General features: G+C 37.5%; 1 protein-coding gene across 1 annotated transcript in view; it reads left to right on the plus strand.

Moving 5' to 3' along the window:
- The first annotated feature begins 1,299 nt into the window (after positions 1-1,299).
- The window catches only part of LOC150076067 (uncharacterized), a 51,894-nt gene continuing 29,010 nt past the window's right edge, over positions 1,300-24,183 (plus strand). The window contains exons 1-3 of the mRNA XM_090387248.1: positions 1,300-1,450; positions 1,845-1,951; positions 17,646-18,191. Of these exons, the coding sequence (XP_090243374.1) occupies positions 1,300-1,450; positions 1,845-1,951; positions 17,646-18,191 (804 nt within the window). The remainder of the gene's footprint in view (positions 1,451-1,844; positions 1,952-17,645; positions 18,192-24,183) is intronic.

The following is a 24,183-nucleotide window of genomic DNA, read 5'->3' on the forward strand; positions in this document are numbered from 1 at the left end:
ATCTACTAGAAACCGCGTTGTTACATGCAGACGGACAGACAGACACACATGGAGAAGACATGTGCACATTGACTTAGAAATATAAGCGTTTCTCTTTTAGAATGAACAAGGGGAAGAGGGATTTCGCAACAGTCATTTGGACACAAAGATGAGTTGTTCCCTAGCGGGATTTCAACTGTAACTTAATGAAACTGCAGTGATCAAGACACATCAACGACCTCTCCCTTCTACCCACTCTTTAATATCGTTGCGACTGTGGAGTGATTATGGCCATAATTTTGGAAATGTTGTACTAGACTGGAAAAAAAAGAGAAACACGAGTGCATTCACATGAAAAGAGGAATGAGAAACTACGAAAAGTATTTCTCTTTGTGTATTTCTTAGAGCGAATAATCAATCAGCTTCATATGTGCACTGATTAAATTAAGGAGGATTTTTCGTCCGGGACAAGGTTAAATAAGCAACTGAATCAAAGTACAATTGGCTAAATGCAGACATTAATCAAAAAGACATTCAAAACAGATTAGAAATTCATAAGATGAAATCCTGGATTTTCGATTTAATTATAAGACCTTTCACCGAAACGTACAGATGCGCCCATCTCTTATTTATTACTACAATAGGAAAATATAGCATCTTGTAGCTATTCGGGTACAACTGAAAGGAAGAACTGGCTGTAGTTAATTTGGAATAGTGCATCATGTTTCTTATTACTTTCTTTTGCTTCAAAGTAGCTTCATCTTCTCCTTTTTCGTGTATCTCAAATGATATTGAAAGATCTATACATCATTAGATGCATAACGAAGTTCACTAACTCTAGATACACTACAGAAAGTTGGACAGTCTACATCTGCAGAAGATGAAACAGTGTGCAAGAAGACAGTGAATACGGACAGATAAGAAATTCGTTGCATTGTACGAGGGGTGATCATACAATTCTCGGACTGGTTTCGCCCCGAATATGGCCGTCCTACGAAGACACCCAAACTCTTCCTTCATCTCTTTAACTGTTTCCGATGCATTTAAGCCCCATCTGACACAATAACCAATCATATATCGCTGTTCAATCTGTATGTCCGACATAATGTTTGCTTCAAAACGATCCTCAGTGACATGAGGCTAAAAAAAACTCTTCAGGCAACACCAGCTCGACAAGTACTGGCATGCGCACACAGTCTGCTTGCACCAGTCACCGAATTAAATGATCACCCCTTGGAAATCTAAAGGCTCTTTTAAATTATTCCCCCTTGGTCGAGACCCGGGACCAGCGAGTTAAGTTTCCACCCTGATATTAGGGCAATGGTCAGCAAAGGAGCAGATGGAGATGAAGATGCTGAAGAAGGTGTGCGCAATGCTTGGAGAGGAAACGTTGCAGCCAGTGTCCTTGAAGGCAAGGGAAGTCCAGGGGAGATGGGGAGCGGGTCCCTTATGGAAAGAAAGAATGATCTAGGTAATCCCACGTAGAAAGATGGCAATATCTGTATTCGTAGAGGACAGTCGATGGAGGTGGAAATGCTTATGAAGCAATTGTTGACAATAGACAGATATGCGGCTGCAGTTAGTTAGAAGAGTCCCACCCATGGGAGATCCAGGGGTAAGCTCGAGAGAGTGTTACACATCGGGATGAGAACAGCAACAGCAACGACAGAAGGAGAAAATCCCACCCTTGGTACACCCAGAGTAAGCAAACGTTATCTCAGCACGGAGGGACCAGAGTTCAGCAAAAGTACATGTCCTTTACGAAAGAGGAAATTTTATTGATGACAGAAGGACAAGACCCTACCCTAGAAAACCAGGAGTAAGCAAAGAAACTATCTTTCTCCAGTATATGTTGCATTTTACAGCGGATGATGCAACAGCCAGTAAGGGTGAGTGCAATGATTTTATAGAATTTCAAAGGGAAGCAATTGCGGATGTAACTGCAAGTAGGAGAGCCTGTCATCCCCACAAGGTAGATGTTAAATAGAGCGCAATACTATTAAAACAGATAACTCAGCGTACAAAGTGCGTTACATTTCGGGTGCGTTCGATTTTTTCTTAAATTTGTTTTTCTTTTTCTCTGATTCACTGAAGTGAAAAGAAAACACAGTTGTCTCCTTATCCACCAATTACTAAGATTATAAATTTATAGAACACTTTAGTTTTATGTTCTCTAAACTTAACCGTTTAGTTTAATTACAACTATATTATATTTATTTCTCTGCTCCCGTATACTTTTCAGTTTCTTTTAATGAGATTACATGCGAATGTCTGGTTGGATATTTTTAGCGTTTGACTTCTAATAATTAATACTCTCTCTCTCTCTCTCTCGTTAATCTCTGTTTTTTTTTTTTTTTTTTTTTTTCATTCATACATGAGAAACATCTGGAATGCGTGCGCAATTTCCTCCATATTTATAAATACAACGAGAAAATCTGTAAGAAGGTAGCAAAGTAGGCGGATAGAAGGAAACTACGAAAGTTAATATTTAATAAGGTTTCCGCATTTGATTTGTGCTGGTAGCAACAGATCGCATTCAAATCTCGGTGCACTGTCGTCACTCCCTTTCCGAAGGACACAGTAGGGTCCTCCTGAAAAACCATTCCAAAGTCATTACTCCGGATGAAATACGTTCTGCTTCATCTGGCGTCCTATTGAAGTCGCGACCACATCTTGGTTAAAGCACAAAAGACACGGAACCGGGAAAATGAAATTTTCTAATTTTAGAATTGATGTCAGCGATGTTGGCCAACGGATTATCCGCAGATTTAGTCAGAGCACGAATCTCATAAATACGGCCCACTCTGTTTAAAGCAAAGGCTGGTATTTGCAGCTGGATGTGGCTTTTACTTGTATGTAGGATGGAGCATGCGTACTTCGATCATGTGATTGGTTCACGTGTCTGTTCGTACTCACTTTCCCAAAGAGTTGCGAAGTTCAACTTCTCGACAGCGATCTATCGAGGTCCATAAGATAATCAGAGATTTTGGGAGTACTTATGCACGCGGATGAAAATAAGCTCAATTCAATTTTATTCCATTTCACATGCATTTGATGTACTCTGAGAATATCGGAGAAATCCTTTTCTTTTCTTTCTTTCCGATATGGGTCTAGTTGTATGATGGTACCTGTTTCGATGTCAGATTAATGATTTAGAAAGATCTTATCATGGATGGTGAATAATGAATGAGAGCAGGATTGCGTCTAACTCGCCACAATTGACTCGGATGCTTTAAGTAGTTTCAGCGATCACTCTATTCCAACCTACTTAAGGGGAACTATTAAGATTAAAGACCACTTTTCTTCCTCTCTGGTGTGTCGCCCCCGTCTGATTATGTTTTTGTCTCATGTGACCAACCGAAGACTTCATAGAGATCGCCTGATTTAGACAGTACCGGATGAGTGGTATTTGAATAAGTTGGGAATTTAAATAACCAAGAAAGAAAGGGAGAAATATGTACAGAAAAGGAAAAATGTAAAGGGAGAGAAAGAACGAAAGAGACAGAAAACTAATTGGTTTACAAAAAAAAATGGCGCATGTCATGTGCCGAGCACGCGCGGAAGATGGTTTTATGTGAAACATCCTTGGCTTGGAAAGATGTTTAGATAATGTTAATTTGGTAGGCTCACGCCCGCTACTTACTCTAATGAATCAACGTTAGTGACTGCATTAGGAACTGATGTAATTTGCATAATTCAAATTCGTACCGAATTTGTACCGAATTGTCACAGTCATAGAAGTATGATTACAACAATAAAACTTACAATAATACGCCTTTGGCGGAAGCTGAAGATGACGTCACTTCCGCGACGCATTTTTTGTGACCGATCAAATTTACTCGGTTGAAGTACCCTCAAGGATGTTTCACGTCAAAAGAGAGAGTGAGAGAGAGACAGAGAGAGAAGAAAGAACAATAAGAGAGAAAAAGGAAAATAAGGACAAAAATAAAGAGGTGAAAAGAGAGATAGAAGAGAGAAAAGAGAGGAGGAAAGAAAAAGGGAAAGGAGAAAAATAAGGGAGCAGAGAAAGAGAGAGAGAGAGGGAAAAATGTGTTATAAAAAGAGTGAGAAAGACAGATAGACTGAGAACAAGAAAGAAAGGGGTGTGAGAAAGAGAGAAAGAGAGACCGAGAAAGAGAAAGAAAGACAGAGAAATAAACCGAGAAAGAAAGAGAAAAAACAGATAAAGAGGTAAGTGAAAAAGTGCGAAAAGAAGAAAGAGAAAGATAGAAAGATAGACCAAGAAAAAGAAAGAAAGAGAGAGGGGGAAAGTGCGAAAAAAGAGGGAAAAAGACAGAAAGATAAACCAAGAAAAGGAAAGAAAGCGAGAGAGAGAGAGAGAGAGAGAGAGAGAGAGAGAGAGAGAGAGAGAGAGAGAGAGAGGAGAAAAGTGCGAAAAGAGAGGGAAAAACAGGGAAATAGACCGAAAAGAGAGAGAGAGAGAGAGAGATAAGAAAACTGTGTGAGAAAAAGAGTGAGAAAGACATCGAGAACAAGAAATAGAGAGAGAGAGAGAGAGAGAAAGAGAGAGAAAAAGAAACACAAAAACAGAAATAAAGACAGATAGATAGACAGAGAAAGATAAATAAGGAGAGAGAGAGAGAGAGAGAGAAAGAGAGAGAAAAAGAAACACAAAAACAGAAATAAAGACAGATAGATAGACAGAGAAAGATAAATAAGGAGAGAGAGAGAGAGAGAGAGGAGGAGTGTAAGAAATAGAAAGAGACAGAAGACAGTGTCTCTAAAAACAGAAAGAAGGACAGAAATAGGCGGAGAAAAAGAAAAATATAAACATAACGGCAAGGGAAAGTGCGAGGAAAAGAGAGAGACAGAACGAGAAAAAAGAAAAACAGAAAGACAGAGGGGAAAGTGCGAAAAAAAGAGAGAAAAATACGGAGAGATAGACCGAAAGCGGGAAAAGGAGAGAGAGAAAGACAATGAAATAGGCTGAAGAGAGAGAGAGAGAGAGAGAGGAAAAGTGTGTGAGAAATAGAATGAGAAAGACAGATAGACTGAGAACAAGAAAGAAAGAGGGGTGTGACAAAAAGAGAAAGAAAGACAGAGAAATAGACCGAAAAGAGAGCGAGAGGGAGGACAGCGATATACACCTAGGAAAAGAAAGAAAGAAAGAGAGAGAGGGGGGAAGACAGAGAGATAGACTGAAGAAAAGGGAGAGAGAGACCTGAAAGAAGGTATATGAAGTCGCGAGCAGTTGGAGGAAGCAGGCATGGACAGGAGAGATTAGTGATGGTGTCCGGTCCAGATAAAGATGCTGCTGCAACAACAACGCCCGGCTGCGCTGACCCCTTTTGTGCCACCTTAAAAGAGAAGACCTTTTAAGCCCTTCGTGTTCCTTTCGAGCGACAATCGTTTGTTGACTCGCGCCAAATCCCTTTTGACAGTTATGCGAACCACGATTAATGCTATTTGCGGTGCAACAGATTTCATTTCTTCCTTCGTTCTTTCCACGACAAACTGCGTTTGCTGTATTCGTAAGTAACTGGATGTCCTTCGGTGGAATAAAATAAGCCAAACGAAGAGTTGAAAACATCTTAATTAAATAGAGAGAGAGAGAGAGAAAGAGAGAGAAAGAAAACCTCTCAATATTTTAGATGCGTTGAAACGCTGCCATTTCATCGAAGAACGAAAATTATTTCAAAATTAGATTCGCTCGGCTAATCAAATTCCTTTAAGAGAGTCTTTCTCTCTATTCTTACATCGCACTACTTAAGATTAATGCAACGCGCGCGCGGACTCCACCCTGCCACGAGATACCGTGTGCGTTGAATCCGCTGACAGAAGGCGTTGCCGGCTTTCCACACATCCGTCAACTGTCACATGACCAAATGACGTAACGGGTGCACTTTTAAATCATAATAACGAAGAGGGCGAGCAATTCGGGCTTTAATCGTCGAAACAAAACGGTTCGAAATCGCGTTAATACGACCACTGCCACCAGAGGTCGCCCTAATCGCTTATTTCCAAAAAGCTCCGAAATCGAGATAGACGCGACCTTTACCGCAGGCCCATATTTATCTCACACGCCGCCTAATAGCGTACGTTTTGAACATTAAGACAATAAGCGCGTGCCGTAAAAACAGACATCCAAACGGACCCGCTCTGGGCGTACAAACTTAGGAAGCTGTCTCCTTGCCGCTGCCAACATCAGCGGCTATCGAGAGATTGCCGGAAATGAGGAGTTCTCGGGGCTGATGTTGCCATCCACCGAGACATGTTGCCGTAACGCACGCGTTGCTCATACTAATCAGCCGAAACTTAGGAGGAAATTACTCGAGGGGGTTGACGAGGGTCGTAACAGAGGATTCACAAATAGGGGCGGGGGAAGAGTGAAAATTCGGTTAGCCGACTGCGTTGGACGAAAGGAACCAAAGGGGAAAAAAAAAGTTTTGTGCCAAGTCTACTGTTGTCAACATCTCCACTGCCGAAGGAAATAAGTTCACCTGACACAGGCGTAATTTGCACGCGCAACACCGCTTTCGCAGACCCACAACCTTCGCTTGGATATCCTGCACTTCGCTTTTTTATAATTAAGTACGAAAAGAAATTTGTTGCCATTAATTTGTGAGCGTAATCAGGAAAACTTCCGACAGTCCTCATTTTTGTTTCTTTTTTTAAATATAAGATTATTGAGCGGGATGGCACATTACCTTTTCTATACATCCATTTTTAACCTTTGAGAAGATGCAAAGGTATTTCTCGTTACATTTCCTTTAATCCTGAGAGCAAACCAGCCTTGGAACACGCAATTTACAAACTGTTTGGTTATTCTTAAAAATTGTTTAGCGTCGTTTGCTTACATTGTATAGTAATGGCTCGCAGCAGTCTCGTACTTGCGCTTGCGCAGATTTTGTTCTGCGTTGAACTTTGTTTTCAAGCCCCCTCCAAAATTCGTTATCATCGCAAATATAAGGAAATTTGGACGTATAGCTAGGCCTCAGCATTCATTGTATTGTCAAAAACATCCAATGCTCCCAGTCCAAACCATAAAAAAACAGCCCCAGACCATCATGCTGCCTCCGCCAAACTTCAGTGTCGGGACGATACAGTCGGGTAGGTAGCTGTCTCGGAGTATCAGCCACACCCAGACATGACCGTCAGTCAGTGGATAGCTGCACGACAGTGCTAATCCGTATTATGCAATTTGCTGCGCACTGTACTGGTGTTGACATGTGTCTCAATCGTCTCACTGATAATCTGTGTGCGACAATGCCGACCTGAGTTCCCAGCAGACAATTTTATGCAGACCCCTTTCACTTGCAGATTAGATCATCAATCGCCGATGTAGGGACATTCAATGCTGTTGAAATGTCACGTGCAGACCGATTATTTCTCTTTTCACCCTATTATTATTCCGCGTTGGAAGTCTGTTAACTCCATCGATCGCAGCATCTTACATTCCCAATCACTCTACCGTTTCCTTGAAGGCATAGGAGCATATTTATAGTCTTGTCTGACACGTGACGTTTGGGTAGGACGTGGCTAACACTCAATGGTGGGGTGTCCGTTTATTAATAGTAGGGCACTGTATATGCATACGCACCTAATTGTCTTCATCATTTCCGTTCGTCCGTCCGTCCTCATGTAATAATTACAATCGAGGTTAGGAAATGCGCATGCGAAGAATTTTGAGCTCTTGGAAACGGATAAGGTTCTAAATCACGTAGGTTGGCGTATTTTTTTTTTTTTATTTGTTTTAGCCAAGTACCTTGGATGATTGGAGACGGGTCGCTTGGTTCAATGAGTCCCGTGTCCAGTTATTTCGAGCGGACGGGAGGGTGCGTATCTGGGGGAAACCGTACGAAGCTATGCACCCGTCATGTCAACAGGGAACCTATTCAGGCAGGTTCAACTGGCACACGTTGGGACCTTTGGTACGTCTAGACGCATCTCTGAACGGTCCAGGTTACGTGTCCATCCCTGCAGACCATCTGCATCCCTTCATGGACATCGTGCACCCACAGGGCAGTGGACTCTTCCAGCAGGACAATGCGCCTCCCCACAGAGCCGTGGTGACTAGAACATAGTTCGAAGAGCATTCTGCAGATTTTACCACCATGGAATGGCCTCCCCCGTTTACCGGACATGAACCCTGAGGAGCATTTTTGGGATGCTGTGGAAAGGTCCGTTCGAGTTTTAGATCCTCCACCCAGGAATGCGACAAAATTATGGAGTGTTGCAGCAACCATGAGTGGAATGCTTTTGTGAACTAGTGGACTCAATGCCTCGTCATGTGACTGCCCTTATCCGGGTGAAAGGTGGGCCTACCCGTTACTAGGCATGTATCCCATGATTTCTGTGTATTTCCGGATATTTGTGTATATAAATACACAAATATCCGGTTAATACCGTATTTATTTCTACAAGTTTAAAATATACAATTGTATAAATTTCTAACCCAAATTTTAACATTCAAATTATCGATGAAAAACACACATATTTAATAAAGAAACAAAACAAAAAAAAAAACACTTTTTGTGTACATCAACTCGTACGTACACAACACAATACAGAATTCAGCCCGTTTCTATCACAATAATGCAGTTATCTAAAATATTCGTTAGAATAAAATTATACAAACAAGACAAAATCTCCTTAACAGTAACAAATTTAGCATCTTCTGATACACGAGAAAGTGAAAAAATTTTCATCCTTATGTGATAGAAGATAACTCCTTGAAGGGTATTACTGAGTCTTGAATTCACCCTGCTCTCTCTCTCACACAAGGAAATGAAATAACGAACCGGAGAGTAGCGTGTCCTCTCGATACTCCTTAGAGACTTGAAGGAGAGTTAGCCGGAGACCGATTCAATTCTGTTATTTGGAGACCATATCAAGGGAATATCACCTCGAATAAAGGAACAGCGTAGGCCTTTTGTTATAGAAATTAGCATTGTTAGTAAGGATACGGAAACGGAACTTCCCAGACACCAGCGCCCTCTTTGATCAGTTAAATTCAATATACCAATTAACAAATTATATTTTAACTTTCTAAATACTCAGATTCGCTTTAATATTTGATATTTATTTATAAACTTAAATAAACCATTAAATAGTTTATATTAATTAAATAATTTGCTCAATTAGAAAATTAGACACGCAAACGGAAGTTCTCAGACGCCAGCACCCCCTTTGATCAGTTAAACTTAATATAAGGATTAACAAATTATATTTTAACTTTCTAGTTGCTTAGATTCGGTTTTTATTATATTTATATTTTATATTGTATAAATTTATATAATAATATTTATGTTATATAAATAAATTTGCTAATAAACCTAAATAAACCGTTAAATATTTTATATTAATTAAATAATTTGCTCAATTATAGAATTAGATATTAATAAAGAGAAATTATTTTTAGATATTAATAAAGAGAAATTATTTTTAGGTATTAATAAATAGAAATTAAACACATCAGGGAATATCACTCCAGATAAAGAAACAATGGAAGGCTTTTGTTATAGAAATTAGCATTTTTAGGAATGATACGGAAACGGAAGTTCCCAGACACCAGCGCCCTCTTTGATCAGTTAAATTCAATATACCAATTAAGAAATTATATTTTAACTTTCTAAATGCTCAAATTCGCTTTAATATTTGCTACTTATTTATAAACTTAAAGAAACCATTAAATAGTTTATATTAATTAAATAATTTACTCAATTACAGAATTAGACACGGAAACGGAAGTTCGCAGACACCAGCGCCCTCTTTGATCAGTTATAAGGATTAACAAATTATATTTTAACTTTCTAAGTGCTTAGATTCGGTTTAAAATTTGCTATTTATTTATACGTCGTTTTAATATTAGTTTAATAATTTTAATAGTTTCATAATTAAACTGTTTAATAGTTTAATTATTAAATATTTTATATTAAGTAAATAATTTGCTCAATTAGAGAATTAGACACGGAAATGGAAGTTCTTAGACACTGGCGCCCTCTTCGTTGAGTTAAATTTAACATAGCAATTAACAAATTATATTTTAACTTTGTAAATGCTTAGATTCAGTTTAAAATTTGCTATTTATTTATAAACCTAAATAAACCATTAAATATTTTATATTAATTAAATAATTTTCTGAATTAGATATTAATAAAGAGAAATTATTTTTAACGTCATATCAAGGGAATATCACTTCAGATAAAGGAACAATGGATATATTTTGTTATAAAAATTATCATTTTTAGGAATGATACGGAAACGGAAGTGACACCAGCGCCCTCTTTGATCAGTTAAATTTAATATATCAATTAACAAATTATATTTTGACTTTCTAAATGCTTAGATTCGGTTTAAAATTTGCTATTTATTTATAACCCTATATAAATTATTAAATATTTTATATTAAGTAAATCATTTTCTCAATTGGAGAATTAGCCTTTAATAAAGAGAATTGATTTTTAAACGCTATTTTCTTTCAGTTTATATTTTCATTTTTAGTGAAAGTTTCTAGTTCGGGATTTAACATTAATGAGAAAAAAATGGAAGTTTAGAATAGTTACGCTAAACGAGCGAGTGGAAAATTCGTATTATGGCTATTAACCACTTAGGATAAAAGCTTCGATATGCACCTTAAATGTAAGCAGAGTCCCGGCATCATATTCCTAATAGCGAATGTAGGATTTCTTTTAAATAATTCACATAGTCCTTTAAGTAACTGCTAATTTTCAAATTAAGAAGAAATTAAACGCGACCATATTCCTCTGGAGATCGGATGTTTGGAAATAGCAGCTTAAATCACTATAATGGACTAATTCGTATGTTTATATACGAAAACAAATTAACGTTGACATATCTGCTTTCATCATTTTGTTAAATGGAAAGTTATGTTTCTTCAAGATAGATTACAGAAGAGTGTAAATATAGTTAAATGACTTCCTTGATTGAACATTACCTTTAATTATAATTTTCATCTCGCATTCTAGTGAAGTTTCATAGTGTATGTTAACAACAAACAGTCTAAAATTATAAAAATCGTAAACAAGTGTCTAAAATGTTGAAGTTCGCACCAGATCACATGACGTTTTCCTCGCTATGAAGGGTAATACCTAGTACCTATATCTATCTACCTATATGTTTATCTGAGAAACAATTGATGGCTTCGTGAAAGTAGAGAATTACATTTCTCGCGAATACAGCATAACTTGATAACACTATTAACCTAAATTAAAATTAAATATTTATGATGTCGTTCAATGTCCATTGCTTCATGGGAAAGAATCTAACTGGATATGAGAAACTCCAAACTACGTATTTCGTCTAGGATGCCAATCATTATGCCATTGAAGCTGCCTTTTGAATTTTACAACATTGAAATAGATTAAAGGAGATCATGATTATGTGTAGGAGCAAACATAATACTGTTTTTTTTCGCCTTTATTAGACAGAAATACATTAAGGCAAAGGCACGATCTACATCTTATCTTCCAACTTATTTGTCTTCTGATATCAATTTCTGAATAAAATAAATTAAATTAAAATTAATTAATTGTAGACAGGATTTATATCTGTTTTTGTCTCATCCGAAGCTATGGTCAACGGAGCTGTTTTACCCTTTAACAACAGACGTATAGCGCAGAAAGAATGTTTTGTTTTCTCACGTTGCTATAGTAGCAAGGAGTTGGATAGGAGGTAGGGAAGGGGTATTCGTAGCTTAGATGCAAACAGACGCACACACGCACACACATACTACATGTGCTTGTGTATCGTAATATGTTTTGCATTTTATATCGATTGCAATGAGAAGGCGGACAACGTCGTGGAGATCCAGGTCACGTGATCCCCCCCCCTTTCGGTACTGAATGATTGTGTCAATTATGATAAAAGGTGCGGTATAATGGTCGTCCAGGAAACTCCTGACTACAACACCGTTTGCGTACACCTGGAATGAGGAGCATTACCATCCTAGGCTGTTACCGGCGCTCGCTGCTACTCACCCAAAGAAAAGGTAGGGACGTTTGGAACGTCGATGTGACTGTTGTTGAAAAGCATCTTAAATCCTTTGCAAAAGCGCTGCTGGTATGAATGTATAGTTTAAACATTGAAAAGTTAGCGCATATATCTGAGTGATAGTAATAATAATTAATCAAACAACGAACTTCATTAGCTTGCGCTGTCTCTCTAATACTGAGGGCGCTCACTGCAACGAATTCCTCCCAGAGAGGCACAAAATGCACTGCCAACGAGAGAACTGAGTTTCTTATTAACTTTTTTTTTCACTGAAAATTAGCAAACTTTATATTTGTAAAAAAAGTCTAAAATTAATAGATATTTTAGATTTTCACATGCGAGGATTAAATTCATCAATCACCACGTAGCGATATCCACAGTAACACTGAAGACCCAAATCATGAGCTCCTGGGATGGAAGATTTGCATCCTAAATTTTCTTTGTTTGCTTTTACGTATCAAATTTATGTTTATATATTTTAATTAAAATTATTTCCTTTTATACTCTTGTACAGCCATCCAGTAGCGTATGGAGTTTACCAATTCATTGTTTTCGAAAGCTGATATAAAGGTGCTCAATTAACTATGCTCATTAAGTACTTAATGAGTGGTTGCTTAATCCACTATAAAACAATGAGAGAACTCCTCTAATTTTAAATTAACTTGTAAATGACATTCATTTAATGTGGTTGAGTCTAATGAGCTGCTTTAAAATTTATTTAATAATAATAATAGTGGTTTATATTTTTAAAATAATTTATTACAACTAAATTCATGAAATAAATTAAAATAGAAGTTCGGTGATTTTTTTCATCCCCGAAAGTTGACGAACCAGCCATGAAACACACACAACCTACATATACGATACCAGTGGAGAAAAATAACCTCCCAAATTTACCATTTCTTTCTCCTTTCATCTTTTTATAGTTTATGAATTAATTTCCAGCAAAATTTCACAGTATACTTATAACTGCGAAGTAAATGTTTTGTCTTCTTTAGATTTTCCATCTGTATGTGATTTGTTATCAAATACTTCAGATGTAATCTGTAAACTTTCCTTAATGAAGGATGAGAATTTTAAAAGCTTAAGGATATAAATAAAAATTCTAGTCGTTTGAATAGCGCTGCCTTAACAGATATGTTCTGTAAATGTAGCTTCCCTGCTGGTATTGTCTGCTACGCGGTACAGCCACCTCACAGGGGCATATGCATTTTTAAAAAAACTCCAATGAAACTCAATTTATTTTGTTTTATTTGATGTATAAACATACTAGGACTAAAATATAAAACATAATTATTAAGGTATAAGAGGTACCACCGTCAAAAAGAAGTTGCTACAGCTTGGGGTTGTCCAATATGACGTCTGATATCCTGACACAGAATACAGCCCCCCTCCCCTCGGACCCCTTTGATATTTCTTGCAGAGACTTTTTGAATTCATACGTGACTTTTTTGGGGGCTGTCATCAACTTGCTGGTGCATTTAGATTATTAGTGTCAGACTGGGGAAAGCGTGCGACAGTTTTTAATTTCAACACTTATTCTCTTAGTCCATTTTTAATTCAACTTTTAGACTATCATTTAAAATACATTTTACACTAAAACTTACTTTTACAGTTTACAGTATCCTTAAAATGTGCTCTAAAATCTTGAATTTACATACAAAAACCCAAAAAAGTACAAATTCCCTATATCTTTTCTGCACTCTATAAGAAATGTTTCAATGTTCCAAGCTATCCAGTGTGGGATAGTTTGAAAATAACCTGAAGAAGGATTCGTAAAAATCTCGGAAACGTTGTTGTGAGTTGCTTTTGGTGATATCAGAGCGAGTACATCAGATAAACTAACTACCAGTTAAACGAGAGTGGTAATATTCTCAAAGATGCTTTACCCTTGGCAATCTCCTTTCTTGATTTGAAAACTGATTTCAAGAGTTATCGAGTAACGTTGATTTATTTCCCATATTAGGAAGTCAAGTTTAACTACGCTATTGCTCAAGAGATAATGAACAAACCCAAAATGTAAATAAATCTAAAATGTTTCAATACAGTATGACAAAATACTGTTATAATCTATTTCGAGACATTCTTTTTTAACGTGACTTATAATGTGAAAATTAGCATGTTGGCCGAATATCTGGTTCTATTTTTAATTTGGTATTTAAATTTTTATTCGCGTTTTTTTTTGTATGTTTGTTCCTTAGCTTTTGATGACCAGTGTACAATATCAATATCTCCGAAAATTGAGGTTGTTTACCGCCTATTGAGAAGGAAAAGCAGAGTTGCGATTGGCTTTTATTGTTCGTATTACAGAGAGCATGTCTGCAATACGTACTAATTGGAAACAGAAAATATAAAATATTTATGAATATGAGTCAGAGTTTCGATCAATAATTCCAGAAACTATTTGCCTCCGTTTCATCACAAATTTCTACTCTAGTTTCTGTGTCAGAAGTCTAGGAATTCGGCACGTGACATTCAGCATTGTACTTGCCATAGTTTTACGAAATCACAAGGCTCAGTTAGCTGCAGCCCACAATGGTGTCAAGCCTTACGCTTTAATAAGCTCTGAGAAAGTAGGTTATCAGCTAGCTAATTAAAGGAAGATACTGTGGAAGAGAGGCCATTAGAAAGAAGGGCGTCACACACTGTTAATTCACCACTAGTGGTGCCCCTAATTGTTACAAACATGGTGGTACTACACCTGACAGGTAAAAAACTTTCTGGGAAAAAAATTATGGTTTTTTTAAAATTCTACTTGGAGTATGCCAAATGTTCCATCTTTGTTTAATGGATTGCAATACTACTGCATGCTTTTTTTAGATTTTAATTTTAAAAGTACTGTATTTTCTACGCCTTTTATTTTCAAAAAAAATTAATTAGCTTAAAAATTAAAAAAATTATAAGAATAAAATATAAAGATTAAGCTATTATCCTCTTTCATTTTCCAGTTAAAAAAATTATTAAAAGCGTAAAATTTAAATTTATTTCTGCTTATTAAATGTATAAATAGTTTTTAAAAGCTAAAATAAAAATAAAAAACAAAAACAGAAATTTTTATGAATTCCTGTGATTTTCTTTCCATTAATCCACTTTTCTACAACAACCGTGCGTTTAACTTTAAGTGCCCATATCTCTTGAGAGTGGCTATTGTTTCGAATCTTGTTTCGACCCAAATCTTGGCTATTGTTTCGCTAATCATCACCCAGAAATAACCTTCATACAATCAATGTAACACTCAAGTATTTCTAATAACAATAAAATGGTATTTAGTAGATCCTCGATGGAATTTACTTGGAGAATATTAAGGGGGTTCGGCAATCGGTAGTCAAGACGAGCAGAAATATCCTATAAATGCATCTCTGACCTATTACGGGGACAAACGTTCTTACGTGACTTGTAAAGGGAATGCTCTCATTTAACCACATATTGGTGATCTGCCCAAGAGAAATCTTTTCTCCTCCAGTTTACCAACACCTCAGAACATTATCTACAACATTGAGTAAGGTTGAAGATCGACAACTTAAATGCAACCTTAGTAAATGTTGATTTGAAATTCTTTATAGAGTGATAATTCTAGAATAATACAAATATTTTCTATTTTACAATAAAACTCTTTGTATTCTTTTTGCCTTTTCAATTTTCATAAGAACAGTTAGCATTTTTTACATTTGAGAAAATTTTTTAAAAATTTGGAAAATGTGTTTTTATCAGAGACGAGTTCGGTAAGTCGCAGTGTTTGCAAACTCAATATCTGCTGGGTGACCTCATCGAGGATTTTAAGGCTTTAGAACTAAATGCTGAGGGTATAATGCCAAGAGCATCTTTACATTTATTCCTTATGAACGTCAGTAGTTTATCTAAATATAAAGAAGGAGTGTACAAATATTTTATGCCATTTTGCCAATATATATCAAAGGCATTATATGTATCCAAGGTGGGTTTGAATATATTTTATATATTTTATATTTGATGGCTGCAAAGAGATTCCCAATTGTATCATCTTTGATCTCTGGACCAAAGAAGGCGATAAGAGATTATCTTGGATCATGCCTCTCGCTTCGGCTAACTCTTACAAATGAGATCTTCAACAAATAAGGCATCATCCGGATAAATTCTGCAGAGATAAGCTCTGCAGAAAGAAAAGTCAAGAGAACTGTTATCAGCTGATGAATCTGTGATGGACACATTCGTGGGACCAATGGATGCTTTACCCTTGATGTATAAACATACTAAAGTACATGATCTAAAATAATCTATATAATTTTTCAAATATATATTACATCAACCTTATGTATATAAGTAAAATTCTATAAATTTCTCGGGTCGAGCCCGCATGTGTTGTACCACAGTCTGTAAACCCCTTCTCCACTGGCACATAGCCGTCCCGGGGTGATCCACTTTGAAGTAATTTCTGTTTAAGTCATTTATTTATTTATAATTGTAAATAATATATAATAACTGGCTTATAATTTATTTATAATTATAAATAAATATAATATATATTTATTTATAAAGAATATAATATATAATTTATAGAATATAATTTATTTATAAAGAATATAATATATAATTTATAGAATATAATTTATTTATAAAGAATATAATATATAATTTATAGAATATAATTTATTTATAAAGAATATAATATATATAATACATGTTTATCTATAAAGGCTAATTGTATATAGATAGATATACACTATCCAGTCAAAAAATTATAACCACCAACCATAGGAGCCGACAGGATATTTTGCAAGGAGTGCATGTGGGAATAAACTTTTTGTTCACCAAATTTCCGAATACATGCAATACTATGGATTTCATGTTTCTGTTGGACCGAGACATTGGAGTGATTGCTCTCCGCAGTTTGTCACCGTACCTTCCATCTACTGTCCATACGCATAGCAGGAAACGTGATTCATCGGAAAAGGCAACTTTTTTTCAAGTCTTTAATGGTCTAATGATGCCGTCCAGCTGCAAACTTTAGGCCTCGTTGGCAATGCATGGTTGTAAGCATGGATACCTTGACAGAGCACCTACTCCGGCAGCCCATACGAAGGAGGGGTTCGTCGGATCGTTGTCTTGGAAACGTCGCTGGTCGTCTCCTGATTAAGGCCATGGTCAGCCATTCCACAGTTTTTCGTCTATCGTTCCACAAAAGGCGGGACAGCCTTCGTTCATCACGACCATCGATAAGTCTTCAGAACCCCCATTGGCCTAGCGACTGCTGCTGTGCCCACTATTCATTCCCTCTTGGAACATCTTAACCACAACATTCTGCGAATAGTCCACAAGCTTCATGGTTTCTGTAATACTGCTACCCTTCAACTGGTTGAGAACCAGCAAAAATATTTACTAGTTCTCAACGCGAGACATGTGCAACCAATCGAGGGGTCAAACAACCGATTGCTGAAACACGAGGGTGGTCATAATGTTCTCACTGGACAGTATATGTAATAATAATAGTATACATATAATAATATGAAGATACGTATTATTTAATCGGTTATTAATAATAAATTATTATTATTTATCAATAGTTGAAACCAATTCATCAATCTGGAGATGCTCACATGACCACTGTTTAAATGAAGGGGACAGTTGCCTGAATTGATGGTTATCTTACTATAATAACTGGTGAATTAGTTTATTTTGGGTTAACTATTAATCTTCTTATCTCTTATGTACTTCAGGATGCTATAAAAACCGATCCCAGAGTGAAGTGTGAATTATTTTTGCTCGCATTTTTCCATCCTGTGCTAAGTGATTTTAAGATGGGGTGTCGACCTTCGAAAGAAGTTGGGCCCCGTCCTGGTAAGCACCATCTTCTTCAAGCGTACACCGATCACGGAGGCGGGATCAACTGCATGGTTCTCAGCGATGACAAGTCCCTACTTGTAACCGGAAGTGACGACAACACTGCCAGAATGTGGAGCACTCAGTCCAATCCTGTTGAATGTATAGGTGTGTTGGAAGGCCACGAAGGTTACATCACGTGTTGTGCAGTGCACGAGCAATACGTCCTTACCGGATCTTCGGACAATACAATCAGGAAGTGGTTTATCGCTACTGCTGACTGTCTTTTCGTATATCGCGGCCACGAGTCTCGAATCAGTCGGATTGTCTGTTCGGGGGAATATCTCTTTTCTGCTTCCAGTGATAAAACAGCCAGAGCTTGGCTCTTCAATCCAGACGACATTGCAGATGACCCACAAGATGCGTGTCTCAAAGTATTTCAGGTAAGCTTCCATTCTGTTCTAATCTCAAAATTCATGAAATGCAGACGCGAGCTCTGTTAGCTTCAGCTGTAGTATGCTCTTTGAAAGGCATTCACAGTCCCAACCCACAGGAGTTTAATTGTAGTTGGATCAATGGATATATATGTATATGTATAATTGTGGTTGGGTGGCTCCTGGACTATCGTCCATCTCCACCTGTCTTATTTACAAACCATGTAAAAAGGCCTGAATGTATGTTGTGTTATGTTTGTGAAGAAAATGTGTGTGTTGTACGTGTTGGTGCAGATCCTATAGCCACCAGGGAGCGTCACCACCTGGGCAACTGCTGCCTGGTGCCCGTCCCTAGCCAGACCCAAGTGCCAGCAAAAAAAAAAAAAATATATATATATATATTATATAAATACATTAATTAATTAAAAAATTAAAAAATAGTAAAATAAAAATGAAATAATAATAAATAAAAATTAAATTAATTAATTAAAAATAATGAAAAATAAAAATAAATAAATAATAAATAAATAATAATAAAATACTAAATAAATAAAATATTATAAATAATAAATAAAAGTAAATAAATAAAAATAAAAAATAAATAAAAATCATCCCGCACCAGGACATACCAACAAGTAGAATGGCTCAGCTAAAAAAATTATAATAACAAAAAATAATAAATAAAAAAAATCAATGGATCAATGGATAAACTCAGATAAATTGGAGAAATTCTGGTATATTTCATAATTCCAAAACAATTAACTTTAACTTATCGAATGAAGTTCTAACCGCCACTGTAAATAACTTCAGGATACACCATTCAAAATACATTCATCAACCATCCCACAGCACCCACCAATGACGTTATATTCGGCGCAGAATACATAGTGGCGGCACGGTAGTGCCTGTCAGTTCGTCATTACGAATCCCGTGCGTTGGGGAAGGGGAAGGACCCGAAGGAGTTTGAACGGGGAAATAATTTACGGCTCTAGGAAGACGTTGCCAACCTCTCTGCAACTGAGCATTGTCTGCCTGGCGCATTATGACCCACGTAGTCCATGCGCCATTAAACCCCAGTACAAACCAAGCCAAGCATTGTCTGCTGTAATGAAGGTGTTGCGGGAATAGCCCAAAGAGGGACACAAAACCACCCGATTTGCCGGTATGGGAGACCCCCACTGGTCACAATCGAAGTGAACGGCTGTTTGCCCGCGCTGCTAGGAAAAACAGACTGCTCACGATCCCTCAATTAACGGAAGACTACATTTTCTTTTGTTGTTATTTGCTATTTGGTTTTTAGGAGCATTAGCAACTAAGGCCATATTGCTCCGGGATATGCGGTGGTCATTCCCTAACCTTTCCGCATCCTCCGTATTTGGTGGTGACGGGCTCGAACCCCGGTCTAATCAAGAAGCGCGTGCTACGCACTGCTGCTGCTCCTTCCCACCTGGCTACGGAGGCGCCATGGAAGACTACAACCAGGGCCCACAAAGAAACATTTCTAAGCACATCATCAAGCGGACGCTTTTGCGGATAAGCCTACGGAGTGTGTGACCTGTTCATATGCCTACGTTAACCGACCGTCATCGACACCCCCATCTGGTCACGGGCGCACCGTTCCTGAAACTTGGATGACTGGAAAAGAATCGCGTGGTCTCATGAATCAAGGTTACAGCTCCATCATTCCGATGGACAGGTGCGTATTCCACAACTGCTGCAGCTACACTACTACTAGTGCTATTATATAAATAGGCCACCCGAATAATTAAATTCATCTGCCATGCTGTGTCTTATATCTTTTAACTGCGTGTGTTCTATGGTCGATTTGTCTGTTTTTCTGGACGAAAAAACCTTGCTATCTACGTCTGAGACCGACTAACTCAGCCAAGGAGTGAAAAAAGCCCATTAAAGTTCCTCACGTTTTCGACGGGATTCGAACCCGGGCCTTTTCCACCCGGTGTGGGGAGGACGGTGACGATCCCACTGCGCTACCGCGCAGATGCTGCAACTAGACTGCACGGTTGGACGAAAATGATTTGGGAAGGATACTTTCAGGAAAAACACTGGGTCCCCTCATTTCCACTGAACACACACTCAACGTCAGATCCTACACAAGGGTTGAACAAACGTTCCTGGTGCCGCCTAACCTATGACTTACATACCTCGTATGTAATCCTACCTCGTAGATCCTACCTCGATACCGTTTCAGTTCAAGTCAAGTTTTGCCCTACATGTTGGCCGTACATAATTTATAACCACGGGACCATCAAACTCTTTGTGATCATGTGCGATGAATGATTTGACTAGTTTTCTTAGGAAATGGATTAACTAATTTATTCAAAGTGGATTGGCTAATTTTCTCCAGATGAAAATTAGCTAGTTTTCTGGAGATTAATAGTGGAAAACGACCATCTTGTAGACGGATGAAATTCATTCATCTAAATGACAAAATGGAGTTATTTGAAACAATGGGTTTTTGGAGATTTTCTGATTTATGCAGTAGGTTTATAGGAGACAATCCATCGTGAGACAGCCTGTCTTATAAATGGTACAGTTATTAAATTGCTAATAAAAAAAATGTGTTTTCAATTCTTTTTTGTCTTTTACGACAAAAAAACATTTTTGGATTGAGCCTACATTTTTGATATTTCAAGTTTTAAATATTGTTTAAAAGTGGGAAAATATTTCATAACCACTTTGTACATAAAACTTCGGTGATAACTCAAAGTCTAATTTAAAACATAAAATGCTGTCGTGTTTTTCTCTTAAGCCAAACATGGATAATAAGAGAAGAAATGTATGACAACCATTTAACTTTAACGGTTGGGTGAGTAAGAAAATTTCAAAAACTTCCAAAGCTTTTAACAAGTACGTACAGAGGACAACGAACTGTTCTGAATAACATCACCAGTTGATCCGTCTTTCATATTTTGAGAAAGAACATTTTTATTAGTTCGTTGTTATCTGAATTACACGTTCCATCTTAGAAGGAAATTTGAATAATCGTATTACTCCATCCAAAGTGACACTTATGAATATTCAAATCCATCAATTTTCCGTCTGTCTTTCGTAGTGTTCCAGCGGCTAATTATTTTTAATGTTATTATACCGCAGTCAGAAGGCGCTAAAATTCATAAAGCTGCTTCTGATTCCCAGATCTGCTAAGTGCCTTTCTAAACGTTTATTTATTTCTAAGAAATCAAAGTTGGGCACTAATTGACGATGCATTCCTTTATTGGAGACATCAGTAAGTTGGAATCTTTGCAGTGCTAGAAAGAGCGATGTGGAGATTATATGATATGGTTTCGAAGGGCTGTTGTGGGTTTTAGGAGCATCAGCAACTGAGGCGTATTGCTTCGTGTATACTGTCTGTAAATTGTATGAGTTCTGTGGTCGATTTTCTGTTTACTGGATGAAAATCCCGAGTTTCCGGGAGAAAAAACCTCACGTCATCGACGGGGTTAGAACCCAGATCTTTTCAACCCGATGTGGGGAGGACTGCGATCCTACCAACTGTGCTATCCACAAGGAAGAACTTCGAAGAGGTAAATTTTAAAAAGCGAATTAAATTGAGATCATGGTATTGAACCTTCATCCTTAGCTCTTATTTAATCCAAGTTATCTTTGCCCTTTTAAAAACACAGCTTATATTCCATACTTACTCTCTTTTTCATATATTTTCTGTACATTTTCTTATTTCGTTTGTATGTCATATGAATCTTAATTCCAAGTTTATTTTATATGACCGATTTTCTTTATTTTCCCGAAGAGAAAAGTTTCTATAAATGGCTGGATATATAAATTACTGTTCCATAAAATGATTCACTTTATTAGGCTCCCAACACTAGGATATCCTAACATAATTCAACGTTCTTATTTCAGACATTCACTGATTTCGGGGACTCGTGGTTAATACAGTTGATACAATCATCCTTCTTCCCACACTGGGTGATAAAACCCTGAGTTCGAATTCTTGAAGAATTTTATGGGCCTTTTCCCACTTGGTTAAGTTAGTCGGTCTCTGGAGAGGGTAGCATGGCTTTAATTCCAGAAACTCGGATTTTTTGTCCAGCAATCAGAAAATCGACCACAGAACACACGCATCTATAGACATAGCATATAGGGTTAATATGGTCTAAGTCACTGATGCACCTTAGCCGTGTCTTAGCAGTGGAGAAATATCAAGCTCCGGATCAAATTCGAGAGCAAACTGCGTACCCAGATTTTTGGTTCAATTTTTTATTAAAAAAATGCGCAGGATATTCGAAAAATATGCGGTCATTTCTGGACAGAGTTATTTATATAAGGAACTGTGCTTTAACGAAAAGGTGTTCAAACTGGGCTGCATCCAGCAAGGATTAAGGTAGATGTGGTTTGGGGTAACAATTATGCAAAAAATATTTCTTCTAATTATTAAAATCAGCAAATTAATACGATTGAAATACACATCTTTGAATAACAATAATAATTTCAAACACATTTCTGGTTTTTTTTTTTTTGTGCTGCACAGAATACAGTGATAAGTAAAGCCTGGTTCTGTATTGATTTCACTGACGACAGAGACATTTTGGACTTGCAGAAATTCGACCGATAACAAAACACCATCGATTTTATGCAGTGTTTTATGAGGTAGACGTTAATGCACCATGCGTCATTAGCAAAGTCAAACTATCCATTAAATAATGGACAGCTTGACGCAATGCCATCTTCAGCAAGTTTTGAATACTTTTGGCCTGTATCTTCCAGTATACAGTACTGCTTCAAAACCAACGCAGAGGGAAACAAAATAATAAATTGTGTTTATACTCCCGGATGACCAGAGGCTCAGAAGAGCTCACAATGTAAAGAGAGAATACGAAACAGCACCCTATTTAGCAGTCAGAGGCTTCGAACCCGGTCACTCAAGGCACGTGTACTTATGCACCCTCGTGCTGACCACTCGACTACGGGTAGATATCAAGGCTGTTAAAACTAAACACCCACCAATCTTACTACTCTTTCGTAATTTCAGTATCCTCTTGATAAGAGGGATACAGTGTTGAACAGAATATCCTGTTCAGCACTATCCCACAATGCTGAACAGGATATGCTGTTGTTCACAAGCACACTAGTAAAGCCTTTTCGAGTAAGAAGTTATACAAGACGAATTCTACAGCCAATTGAGCACCGCATAAAGCAGTCAACACACGAATTGGACTTAGAGTCCTCCTATTGATCTTTTCGTTCTGTACAGAATGCAAGAAGTATAACAAATAACGTGTATGCACTCCAAGCACTCCCCTTTTCTAGCAGAATTTGATTTCACCTGTTTTGTTAAACATGTCTCTCCCATTTGAGTTAATAGGAAATAGAAACAGGAGAGGGGGAAGAGTAGAGATTTTTTATTCAAATAACTTCTGCTCAACAAAGGTGCAAGGAAGCCGGTCTGGTAATTTTTAAGTAGTTTTTGTAACGCTAATTAGCGGATTCTATCGTGTCCAAATCTGGCTAGTCAACATTCTCCTGACCACAATGACAACGCTATAAAAGAGTTCCTAACATGGATGGTGGCCAACTTTACACAGTCTGCGCGTGTAGCACCGTTTCAGTGTCACCATTCTCCCCACATTGGGTGGAAAAGGCCCGGGTTCGAATCCCGTCGATGACGTGAGGAACTTTAATGGGCTTTTTTCACTCCATGGCTGAGTTATTCGGACTCAGGCGTAGATGGCAAGGTTTCCTCCCCAGAAACTTGGGGGTTTTCGTCCAGCAAAACAGACAAATCGACCATAGAACACACGCAATTAACAGACATAAGACACACAGCACGAAAGATGAATATAATTATTCGGGTGGCCTAAATATAACAGTTTGTTTGTTTTTTTTTTGGCCAACCTTACACACGGAACATCGATTCTGGTAACTGGCGACTTCAACCTGCCTCTCCCAAGACATGAAGAAACCAAAACAAAAGAAAGATCTAGAGGTGAGCCTGGGTAAACTTTGGATTAAGATAAGAGGA

Source organism: Mastigoproctus giganteus, chromosome 13, assembly GCF_048544385.1.
Source record: "Mastigoproctus giganteus isolate SK-2022 chromosome 13, ASM4854438v1, whole genome shotgun sequence".
NCBI classification, from domain to species: Eukaryota; Metazoa; Arthropoda; class Arachnida; order Uropygi; family Thelyphonidae; genus Mastigoproctus; species Mastigoproctus giganteus.